Source organism: Archocentrus centrarchus, chromosome 5 (genome assembly GCF_007364275.1).
Source record: "Archocentrus centrarchus isolate MPI-CPG fArcCen1 chromosome 5, fArcCen1, whole genome shotgun sequence".
NCBI lineage: Eukaryota > Metazoa > Chordata > Actinopteri > Cichliformes > Cichlidae > Archocentrus > Archocentrus centrarchus.
Window position 1 is genome coordinate 150,400 of NC_044350.1, and position 13,356 is coordinate 163,755.

The following is a 13,356-nucleotide window of genomic DNA, read 5'->3' on the forward strand; positions in this document are numbered from 1 at the left end:
ACACACCTGCGTCAAATATAGAAGTCATTAGCAGGACTCTGGAGAACTTGACTGTATACTGAGGAGGTAATTCAGCCATTTGATTCAGGTGTGTTGATCAGGGACACATCTAAAACCTGCAGAACACCGGATCTTGAGGCCTGGATTTGAGGGTGCTTGTTCCATGCTGAACAGTTCGAAGCAGTGGCGGCTCCAGAAATATTTTTCTGCAGGTGCTAAGGGGGGGCTAAGCATTTTACTGAGGGTGCTATGAAGGATCATTTGTTCTTTCAGTTCTCAACACAAGCTATTTTCTTGGGACTATGACTTTTCCAGAGGAGCTATAGCCCCCCACCCCCCCACCCCCCCTCCCCGGCGGCCGCCACTGGTTCGAAGCTGTAATGTGCGCATCAGAATTCCCTGTTGGTCCAGATGGTTGCTTCTTTCACTCGTCTTCCTTGAAAAATGAATTAGACCATAATTAAAACATGTTTGATTTGGAGGTAATGAATAGAATCAAAAAAGAAAATTTAACCCATGGTGTCTTCAGGACAGTTAATAGGGCATTAGATTATTACCGTGTGATTGCTAAAAATTTGAAAATGTTATTTTCCTTTCAATCATGTTTTTTTTGTGTGTGTGTCCTTTTTACTTTGCATTGACGTGATAAAGAATCAGCTATTTGTCATACAGTACATGATGTCTAAAACTGCAATAAGTGCTTATCAGCACCATCATAAGAACATCTGTTAGACTTACTTTGGATCTGAATACCTTGAGCATTCAAGTAGCCCAACATCATCTTGTATTCTGTATTGGGATGATAACTTAAAATGTCTCGTATACAGGTCATCATTTCCGATGTTGCTGAATAAATCGGATACTCTAAAAATAAATAACACACAATGTCTGGTCAGTAGAAAACAATTGATGATGTTTCTTAGCAAACACATTTTTATTATTCAGGTTACGTCATTAAACATACAGTTAATTTAAATGCAAAATACTTTGACAGCTCCAAAATACAGTCACACTATTTGCCGAAAGTGAGGTTCACCACAATGATGGAAAATTGTCCAGACCAGATTTCGGACACTAATGTATTACACATTTTAAGAGAATTAGTACCTTAAAAGCTATGTGGTAGTGCCGTATAATGGTGGATATTAACACCATTCATAATTATTCTGCTGACGCTGTCTACACCCTTATACAAAATTCATTTTAATAAATTTTAATATTAAGAACATAGCTCATAATTCAAAACTTAACTATACTAGTATGGGTTAAAGGCTTACCATACTTAGTAAGTCACTATGTGTATATTTGAACACATAACAGATGTTCTGTTACAATTTTGAAGTATAATGAAAATAGAAAATACTACTGAGTTCAAAGTAGCAAAAGAAACACCACACGTACTTACCTAATATCATAGTCTGCCATCCGCCGGTAAACTGTTCTTTTCGCTGACCCCCAAAAAGTTTGGCAATATCCGTAACTGACACACCCGCAAGCAAAATCAATTCCAAGGCATCAGCAGGCAGCAATTATCCAGGTCTCCCAACAGTTCTGTGTGGTACACAGACTTGTGCAAAGCGACACGCCACCTCCTCCAAAATCTGGAGAACTAATGGGTCAGCCTCATTATCCATGTCTGCAGCTAAATGGAGTAGCTTCTCATTCAAAATATCTACCTTATTTTCCGGATTATAAGTCGCACTTTTTTCATAGTTTGGCCAGGGGTGCAACTTATACGCCGGAGTGAAATTATTAACACATTAACCAAAATACTCAGACACTTGACATCTCCGTGAACCGGAGCGTTAAGGCAGACTTGTGTAACGTGTGGGAGCAGTGGATGATGGATGGAGAGCACAGCTTCACGGCAACTGGAAGAATTTGCCACCCAACTTTCTTTTATCCTTTATGTGTTTGTTTTTTTCACAAGCCAGCGTCATCTATGACGCAACTGTGTATACTTCCCCTGAGACTTTTTTTTTCTTGGGACTCTTTTGTTCCTGCGCTTGCAGCCATACCTGTTCCTTGGGTGGGGGAGGCTAAGATTCAGCTAACCCCCACACCTGTTCTTGCTCCTAGGGTGAGGCTAGCCAGGTCTCAGCCTCTGCTTGGTACCAGTGGAGTTGCTCCAAGCCCTGCGTAGCCCCAGCTTCAATGGAGTTGGCTGCAAGCCCAGCGCAGCCCCATCTGGGCATTTGGAACATCCTGTGCAACCACAGTCACCTGCAATCCTCAACTTAGAATCCAAAGCATCCTCAGTGTCCTGAGTCTTATAAAGTTTTCTGGATATCCTGAGTTGCCATGTACAGAAGAAGCCCCAGTCACTGTAGGAGATGGCTGAGCATCCTGAATTTCTCGAGAATCCCAAGTAACCCCCACTGCAGTATAAATATCAGGGACTCGCCACCAATTGGTTTAGAACCAAGAAGCTTTTCGGATGAGAGTTGAAACGTCTCTGAGAAACTTAAAGAGGTCCAGTCACCTTTTTCATACTCCAGAGACTATCTGGAGTAGCCTGATAGGGCCTCAGATAAAAAACAGTTTTCTCTCAACTGTTGAGGTGATGAAAGGGATGAAAATCTCTCATTGTCACTTCAGACTGCTGAAGAAGAGTACAACCTTGTGCCAACACCAATATGGACAAGCTACTCCCCTAACTGCCAGGTTATCAGTAGTAGCAGCTCTGATAATCAAAGCAGAATGGGGTAACAGAGAGTGTGTGACTGATTATCAAAAACATTAGGGGGGGCATAGGTGTGGCTCAGTGGTTGAGTAGGGGGCCACATATGCTGCATGGTGGTGCGGACAGCACAGGTTTGTGTCCCAACCCGTCGCCATTTACCATTTATCCCCCGTCTCTTTCCTCCCACCTTCCTGTCTCCCTCCACCGTCTACCATCAAATAAAGCATAAAAAACCCAAAATAATAATAATAAAAAAAAACATTTTGGATGGGCTGAATGCTATCAGTGGTGTTGGACAGTAACATTAAGACTAGAAGTAACAAATCTGTGTCAGAAACAATGTTCTGGACCCACAGCAGAGCCCATGCTGCACTTCCATTTGAAACTGGTTTATGATAATACCTGGCAATTTGCTATCCATTTAGGAAGCTGATGTATTTGGAGACTATTACCCCTCACAAGATTTTTCAGAAACTTGACCTCTGATCTTGAGATCATGGTCACCAAGATTGAACTCATCCAAGATTTTGAAGCACCTATGGTATGAATTTTGACATCCTAGGTGCCATCGTTCTCTAGTTATCATGTACACAGGACTTTCAGAAAACGTGAGTAGTGACCTTGATCTTGATTTTAAACTCATCTGAGATTTTTATTAATGCATGTATGATTTAAATTTGAACATTCTGAGTCTATGGATAGCCGTTTCATTCAAAATGAAATAAATAAATTAATTAATAAATAAATAAATAATGCTATTGATAATTATTAATAAATATTCCATGAAATAAATAAATATCCCCATGAATAAAACAAAATATTTTTAAAATAAATTTTCATTATATTTTGTTATTATTATTGTATTTTAATTTATTTCAAGATTTATTTATTTATTTTTGTTTATTTTTTTATCAATTTATTTACTTTATTTCATAATGGAGTTTTATTTTGTGACCTTTTTATTTTGTAAAGCTATTTACGTATTTCACTGACTTTTATTTTTTAACCCTGTTTTTCATTTGAAGTTCTTTTATTTCTTATATTCAAATGAGGGGGCGGAGTTTTATCTGTGGGGCAGCGCTGGTCAGACATCAGCGACCCAGAGGAGTAAAACAGGAACTAGCTTGCAAAATATCGAACAGGAGAAGAAGAAAAGAGTGGATGCCAATCATTTGGGTGGCCTTTTGCAGAATGTGTCTGATCTTTCTAAATTCATTCAACTGATTTACAATCTCTGAAAACAGAAACATCTCAGACTTATTGACAGAAGCTGCTAACCCATCTTGACAGAATGGTAGTGCGGCAGCACACGAAGACCGCAAAGGCTGGAGGTGAGCGGCTGTGAAACTGGATGGTCTAGCCTCCATATCAGCGTCACCTGCCCTCACCTCAGCGTAGCTCATGTCTCCTAGCAACTGCAACAGTGCGAAGTACAGCTGTGGAAAAGCAGCTGGTTAAACGAGAACGAAATTTTGCTCCTTATTGTGGTTTAATTTTAAATCTTTAATTCAAAATAAGCTATTAAAACAAGCATAACACATTTCAGCATCAAGGAATACAGCTGAGCTAATGATTAATTTCCAACTATATTAAGTGAGACATTAATGTTGAATAAATCTATCCAGTTATGATGCTTAACTTTAATTTCAGGCAAACCGATTTGTGAGGAACAAATGAAACAATGAAATAAACCTAACATCAGCCGTTAGAGATCATCTGAGTGAGTATATCTGTGCTTAACTTCCACTCGGCAGCGAAAGCCAGCGGAGGTTGGAAAAGGATGTGCCAGTAGTCAGACGTTCTCTCCAGCTAAAGCGAGCCTCGATAGCCCGGTCAGCAGACAGCTGGCGAGGCGAACTGCTGGTAGAGCAGCGGCAATGGACGCTCCGAAAACAGCGGAGCACTTTTTGCAATTGAGTGATATCTTGATAAAACGAGCTGATATTTGAGGTTTACACATTTACATCCTCAACCTGAAAACATCTTAAAAGTTTATTTTATGCACAGAAACAGTCATTTTTCAAACTTTTTGGCCGCTATTCCTCCGCTCTGGTCCAAGTCCGCCACTCCTGACCAGTGCCGTCCCACAGATAAAACTCCGCCCCCTCATTTGAATATAAGAACATGAAATAAAAAGAGTTTCAAATGAAAAACGGGGCTAAAAAATAAAAGTCAGTGAAATACGTAAAATAGCTTTACAGAATAAAAGTGTCACAAAATAAAATAAATAAATGAATATATATATATATATATTAATATATATATATCTATATAATTATATATATATATATTAGATAGATAGATAGATAGATAGATAGATAGATAGATAGATAGATAGATATAGATAGATAGATAGATAGATAGATAGATAGATAGATAGATAGATTAAATTAATAATTAGACCAATTAAAATAAGATAAAAATATATTTTAAAAAATATTTTATTCATGGGGATATTTATTAATAATTTATCAATAGCAGCATTTATTTATTTCATTTTGAATAAAACAGCCGAGTCACTTGTTTTCAAGTTATCGTGTTAACAAAGCTGAAAGTTTGCTGCTGTCCGTCCCACCGGCAGAGTGACACCAATACCTCATCAGCCTTTTTTGGCTGAGGGATAAAAGGTAGATACAGCCTCTCGCATGGTGACAGAGCCTCTACCAGGAACAGATGAGGTAATAAGCTGCAAAAAAAGTTAAAATGTTTGCTTTTGTTGAAACCAACCCCTAGCTATTATCAGGTAGCTACACAATTCTCCTTAGCCTTTATATTTTATTAGAGAGACTGGAAGAAATGTAATTGGGATTGAACCAACTACACTTGTTTGAGTCATATTATCAGATACATTTGAATTTCTTTATGTTAACAATGAGTCCAAACTGCATTCATACAATTATCGATGCCACTGGGGTTCTATGAAGCCTCAAAGCTTTAATAATGTTTAATACCTAGCCCCAATTTTACAAATTTTTTAAAACATTTACAATTTTTGTTTTTGTTATTTTACTGGTATTGCACATCCTTGTGCACAAATTTAGGAAAATATATTGTAAGTATGTAAGTCTGAGATTAGATGCTTAGACCTGCAGAGTAAAATGTTAAAAAAAAGAGTGTTCACATACTTTCACCATGCACTGTATTAAAAACATAAAAAGCAAATCATCTGCATGTGAATGTAATGTAAAGTCTCTTACACTGGTTTCGATCTCATTGAGTTTCAGTGTAGGATGCAGCTCTCTGCTGTATACATCATGGAAAGGAGGCACCTGTGAAAATGATTGGACTGATTATTAAATGGTCAGTATCAATTTACACAATATGCTGTTCCACTGAGAAAACAAAATTGCAGTCTATATTCTGTTCTTTATTCCAAGGAATGTCAAGTTATTATCACAGGTTTCTCTAAGAGGGTACGTGGGCTGCTATGACAGACTGCTACTTCAGCTGTACAGTTTTATACTTCGTTACTCAAAGTCAAGAGCCAGAGTTAATGACAAAATTCGGTTACTTTGTGCTGTAACGGGCGGCTTTATTAGTTGGAACATGAACTCGGGTTCAACTTGCGCTGTTGTCGGTTGTCACTAAATCAGTTTGTACATTTTTTTCAAATGATCTTATTCTGTAAATTTGTTCTTTTCCCCCAAAATTATACTACCCAGTTGCACATCCTATTTTTCCTTATGTTTTAAGTTTCTTTAATGTACAGCCTCTTATTTTTTATATTATTTTATTTATAGCGTGACACTACAGCATACAGCCTACACAAAGCTTAACAATGCGTGGCTTCCACATGTAAACACGTAGCAGTTAGCAAGATGACAGCTGCGTGTCTCCTCGATCACAGCTTCGGTCAGTCCAGTGTTTCTGTTGCAGTGACTTGAACATTCTGATATCCAGATAAGTGATATACCTTCCACAGAATAGCTGCAGCATCACTACATGATTTCCTAATCAGGCGATACAGAAACTGCCCAACTGTCTCCGCCACTCCACTTTCCCTTAGCATGACCCATGCTTAGTGCTTAGCTTGGCTGATGCTCTGGCTCGGCTTACAGCTGCTTTAAGGGAAAACAGTGTTGCCTGTTTGTCAGCATTACTTTATTGATTTTATTGCTTTGAAGGTAATCTGGTGCTCTTATAATTACGTGATTCCTCGCCATCAACACCTTTGGAAAAAACAAGGTAATTGATAATGTTGATGTAGCTGACTTCAAGCAGAGGCGATTGCTCTAAGACTGCAAGGGAAGCTCAGCTTCCCCTAAAATGTCAAAAAATAAGTGATCAAATATATACTGTTGTGTGTACATGTCATTGACTAAATATGCGCTACAACGCGCTCAACTTTGTTCAGAATCAGCTTCTTATCACTGGTAACGACGCGGCTTTCCTCTCACTCATTCCCGCAGCTTCACTGTGCTTTAAACAGTGTGGACGCTGAGCGTCTACAGAGTTCAATAGCAAAGCAAAGAGTGCAGCGAAACAAGACGAGTCTTGGATAAATGCTGGGCTTTGTCCCGTCCATCGGACGCTCAGCGTCTCTGGGGGTTTATGGGGCAGTGGGCTGGCCTCGGCTGGCCCGGACGCTCAGCTTCTGCATGATGATTGGATGATCTGTCTGAGGCTGAATCCCTTTTTTGATTGACAGAGAAATGAGCAAATCAGCGATCTTTTGGTGTAAACATCCGTGGGAGCATTTTTAAATTTTCATTCTGTTCTGAGTTGAATCGGAGACTTTCCTAATCCTCTTAGTGGCATTTTCTTTGTTAAAAACGACTAGCAACAAATCGAGCTTCTATTTCTGGTGGGGTTTTCTTGTAGCTGCTTGTGTTTGGAGACTGACTTCTATCACTCTTTCTGACTTCTATCGCAGTTTCTGTCCAGCGGGTGCTGCTTGTACAAATAAACTGACACATTTATGATGTAGGCCGAAATTGAGCTTCCCCTCCTTGAAAGACCAGCATCCGCCGCACTGGTGTGTATGGTGTTGTGAATTATAATGACTATAGTGCAATTAAAAAGGAGAGGCAAGTGGCCGCGCGGCTCTGCACGTAGCCTCTCCACCCTACACCCTACGTGTGTCGTGTGTGTGTGCGTGTCTGTGTGTGTGAGCCCGGGGCAGCACCTGAGACTGGCGCCACCGCCCCCATTGCAGAGGGTAGCCCACTCACACTAGACGCCCATTCACTCAACAATAGACACAAACAAGCGACAGGACATACTACGAGTTGGAAATACGGTGCCCTGTCTCCACCAACCACCCCACCGCGCCCCCACCCCCCCCACCCCCCACAATGCAGGCACCCCAGGGCCCCAAAAGCGCAGACCGGACATCCCGACGCAGGTCAGGTCAACCCACCCCACCTGGTGGCGCGCCCGGGACAGCAGAGACCCTCCCCAGCGCCAGGGGGACCCACCGGGAGCCGGCACGGCCACAGGGCCCGGGCCCCAGACCCCAGACCCCAGCCCCGAGCCACACAGGGAAGACCAGCCAACCGACCGAGAGCCTGCACCCACCACCCCAAGCAACCCGGCCCACACCCCAGGACCGTAAGGCAGCACCATCCAAGCCCCCACCACGATCAACTAGAACAGGCACACAGACATCACCAGAAGGTCGCCCCAGGACTCCAGTCTCAGGAGGCTACCAGCTACACAGGCCCCCAGAGTCCTCACCCGACCGCCTACAAGCACATCAGGAGCAGAACCCACAGCCAACCACCCCCACTAAGTAATGGAGCTGATCAGTGGGAACCAAAGAGAGTCAAATTCCTCCAGTTGGTCTTTAGATGAAGCAGACATTCTCTCTAAACTAACATGATCTACTAATAAATTTCTGTATTGAGTAATACATAGTTATTTTTTGACTTCCAATTCATGAGGATACTTTTCTTAGAATTCTGGACTTTCGATTCATGGCAGCAGCGTCCCGATGCTATGTCATCTCAAATCGGCGATGTCATTTTGACACTCCAGCGCGTCTGTGGACTCCAGAGGGTTAAGCCAGTCTTTGAATGCCGGATCATCGTACCAAAGTTGTGAAAACTTGACAAGGCACAAAATGACTCGCTAGTCTCAACGGTGGTTGCAATACCGCACATGCGCACAGCAGATCAGACAGCAGAACCAATCGAGTCTGTCTCAGGTCCTGCTGAGTCATTATATTTTTATACAGATTTATAGTTAAGCGAACTAAAACAAAAAGTCTGCATCAATGAAAAGTCAAAATATATTGAAGGGGTGATGAAAAATGTACTACCAAGTCAAATTCTGTTTGTTATCTTTTACTACCTTTTAATAGCCTTAATTGAGCTTATTTAATTTACTACCTTTTACTACTCCTACCCTGCTATTATATCTATAATTTTAGGTTTAAAACTTACTTATAAGTTAGCTATTTTTATTTCTTGAAAATCAGTAGTAGTTGCCACATTTTGCAAATAGAAACCTTATAATTCCAAACAAAAAACAAGTTTTTAGAATTATAAGGTTCTATCTGCAATTTTACTTATTCAAAAAAACCATTTCCACTTTTAACAGGATTTGATATTACTGATTTAGAATACATATAGGGTGAGTTTCATAATCATGTGTGAACAAAGACCATGTGTAATTTTTGCTATACAGAGTGCAAAATCTTTAAAGCTTAATATCTCAAAACTGGTCACAATGTAGATAGAACCTTATAATTCTAAGGGAACGCTATGTTGAATTAGCTTTCTAGGTCCTCTGGATATTTTTGTACATTTAATTTTAACGGCAATTATTTATTAAACATAGATTCAAAATAGAATTCCTCATAAATGTAATGATTCAAGTAAACAAATATTAATAAGTCAATATGTAGACAAATGTAAATTTCCCTCCTACATTCTCACACATCATTTATAGGTCTCAAGACAGGACAGATTACAGATTGTGAACATTTGTGGACATGTAAGTGATACATGTGGTTGACCAACTTAAAGCATATCTTATATCGCTTATCTAATAAATGTAATGTAATCCTTAGATTAAGGAGCCATAGTTTAGATACAGGAACTATAATATCATAGTAAGAGAAAAATAATTAAGCTTTGGTGTACAGCTTTAAGGCTCCCAAAACTCCAGAGATATTTAATAAAGTTTCTTTCTACTACTGATCATTTCTGACATTTCATTACAAATTATCAGAACAAAACTATGCAACATTTGAGCAGATCATGACGTTATGAAGACGTGTTTTCATGTGTAACATTTAGCAGCTGGACAATAAAGTATCTTTTTTAGGTCCTTCTTGTCCTTTGAGTTTCCCACTGATTCTATTATTTATTCTTGAATGGTCTGGTTTTTAACAGAAACCATAACAATATTAACAGGACGTACAGTCAAGTCTATAAGTAGTCATACAATAGCACAATTTTTATAGTACCAACAATCAAGATGTGATTGAAGTGCAGACATTTAACTTTAATTTAACAGGCTTCAGGTTTGGCATAACCACTTAGGAATTACATCCTTTTAAATAAATTCTCTCCCATTTTTAGTGGCTCAAAGGTGTACAATTTACTAAAAAACATTTTATGGCCAGGTGAGGCCTGTTCCCCTCATTATTTCCTGACCAATCAAACAGATAAAGACCTGAAGTTGATCCAAGGTCTAGAACTTGAAATCTGATATCTTTTCACTGGAATGCTCAATGTCCCTGTTATGACTAAAAGAGATGCCAGAAGTGAAGTAAATCATTAATAGGCTGAAAAAATAAATAAACCTATCAGAGAGAAATTTTCTGGAGTGGACAAATCATCATTCTGAAACATTCTTATAAAGAAGGAATGCACTGGGACCTTGACTGAAAAAAAAAAACAAACCTTCATAAAATCTAGCAAAGTCAAAAACACTCTTGAAGAGGTAGGCACATCATTGTCAAAGTCTACAACCAAAGACACCTTCATGAATAAAAATAAAAAGGGTTTTCAACAAGGTGTAAACTACAGATAAAAACCAAGAATAACTTCTACCACAATGATGGGAAGAGAAAAATATGCAGAAGAAAAGGAACAGCTCATAAAAAAAAGCATACCAGATCATCTGTCAAAAATGGCAAAGGTAATGTTATGGCATGGGCGTATATGGCTGCCAATGAAAGCAGGGTGACGATGTCACTGCTCAAAGAAGTACCAGGATGTATTCTGAATGGTAGAAGATTATGGTTTCTGCTTAAATTCAGCCAAATGCTGCAAAAAAAAACAAAAAAAACATTGGAGATTCATCAATGGCCAAGTCAGTCACCTGATTTCAGCCAGTAGAGCATGCGTTTACATTACTAAAGACAAACTGTAGGCGGAGAGAACCTCAAACAAGCAGTAAATGATAGTGGCTACAGTAAAGGCCTCTCAAAGGAGGGAAATTCCATTTAGTGATGTCCATGGGTTCATGACTTCAGGCAATCATTGACTGTAACAATCCTTATACTTAAAATGATGTCTGTCTAATTGTGAGCCCCAAAATGTGGGATTATGTTAAAAAAATGGCTGTAATTTTTAAACCTGGAGGCCTTCAGTTAAGTTTTTGACGGTAACAAAGGTTTACCATGGTGCTGTGCTAGTGGCTGCCTGTCATAGTAGCTCCTGCGTAGTGTGTTCGAAACTTTTTTATTGTGTGTTATAAGTTTTTTGTGTTCTTTTTTTCTGTGATAATACCTTAATACTTCTAACAATAGCACGATGGAGAAGTGTATTGGACAAACTATTCCTTTTTATTCTAGTTTGACTTTTTGTCCAACTATAAGGGATGCCTGTAACACCACTGCCGGCATTGTTTACACACACAACCAACTGCTTGCCCTAAGGCAAACTACCATCTGAGCTGGAGAGAAGATTTTAATACTCGAGCAGGAGGAGGAAAAGATGGCAAGGCGGGTTTCAAACAAAGACTAAAAATAAGGAAGTCTAAACCCTACATCACTGCAGTGATTACTGGCAATGTTCAATATCTTACAAACAAAATGCACAAACTAGAAACACTTTTCTAGCATGCAAAGGGAGTACAGAGAGTGCAGTATCATGTGTTCCACAGAAACATGGCTACACGAGCAGATATCGGACTAAACTGTCTCTATTCATGGATTACAAAGAAACAGCATGAGCGATAAGGAAAAATGTTGGGGAGTAGCTGTGTTTGTTAACACAAGGTGGAACAACCCAGGACATATCTCTGTTAAGGAGTGGGTCTACGACCCTGACACTGAACCCTATCAACAAGCCCTGGGTAACTAGCAACCTGGAAGGTCTCATCAATGCTAAAAGGAGGGCCTTTGGGTCAGGGGACCAAGTGGAGCTCAAGCGAATATAATGGGGAAATAGAACAAGAGTCTGTGAGAGAATAGGGATGCATAGAGAAAGAAACTGTAACTATAGATCAATATCACTGCTTCCACAGTTTTCAAAGATTCTAGAGAAATTGTTGGGTTTCATTCCAATCACTCAACTACAACTGCAATAATTGAATTGGTAGAAGAAATTTAAACAGTAACAGATAAAAAGCAATATTTACTAAGTATATTTGTAGAGCTTCAAAAAGCCTTTGATATGCATACAACATTATTGGCTAAATTGTACAAATATGGAATCAGAGGAGTAGCACATGAGTGGGTTAGAAGTTACCTGAAGTGCAGAAAACAGTTTGTATAAGTTAATAATAAGAAAAACCTGGGCAGCAGTTCGACATTTGCCGAGGCTGCACAAACAGATGGATGGGCTGTGCAGAGCCGTACAGACTCAGACTCAGACTCGAAGCCTGTTGGACCTGAGCCGCAAGCTGGATGCGTAGTCCAGTTGAGAACATGCTCGCAGGCGAAAAGTGATTAGATCTGGAGATAAAGTTCAGTTCCTGCACGGTGACGAAGGTAACTAAATTAATTTGGATTATTGGATTTTTACTGAAAATAACAAGCTGCCCGTTCCAAAACAACATCTGCATTATCAGGAATTCAGCTCCCTAGCCGGCCTTGAGACTGGTAATCACACCTCTCTGGGACATTGTGTGATGGATACTCTTCCCCTCAGCCCTCTCTGGCTCCACAATGCCCTGACCCTCTCCGGCTGCACCCCCCCCCCCCCCCGCCCCCCCCCCCCCCTTCCCCGCTGGATTAAGGTGCCAAAAATCTCCACAAGGGCGCCACCCACCGTCAGCTTTAGGGACCATGTGCAACGGAGATGCCCACGGGCTGTTGGAGCGGCGCACAATACCAAGGCGCTCCATGTTCGTAAACTCCTCCCTGGTTATCACTAACTTAGCGGCATTGAGACGGCGTGGACGCGCAAAAACCGGTGGACCAACAGTGGTAATGTAATGCTCCACACCATGTTTGGCTACGGCTGCAGAGAAGGTGGGAACCGTGAGGGCGGGAAACTCAGCAAGCAAAAGCTGGTACTCATCACCTGTGGCAAGCATGTTAGCGAGGGGCAGAGGGCAAGGACTACCAAGTGTACAGGGGTAGGTATCAGAAGACACAGCATCTATCAAGCACCTATTAGCTACATCAACCAACAACCTGAAAGCACACAAGAAATCAGCGCCCAGTATAGGTACTGACACAGACGCTATCACAAAGTCCCAGTCAAACTGACGTCCCTTGAAACACACAGTCACCAACCTCGTTCCATATGTGCGAATGGGGGTACCGTTCACCC

At 40.4% G+C, this 13,356-nt stretch overlaps 1 protein-coding gene across 1 annotated transcript in view; it reads right to left on the minus strand.

Annotated features, from left to right (window-relative positions):
• LOC115780812 (pleckstrin homology domain-containing family A member 6-like) overlaps positions 1-13,356 on the minus strand; it is a 222,148-nt gene that overhangs the window by 57,828 nt on the left and 150,964 nt on the right. The window contains exon 11 of the mRNA XM_030730223.1: positions 5,881-5,952. Within this exon, the coding sequence (XP_030586083.1) occupies positions 5,881-5,952 (72 nt within the window). The remainder of the gene's footprint in view (positions 1-5,880; positions 5,953-13,356) is intronic.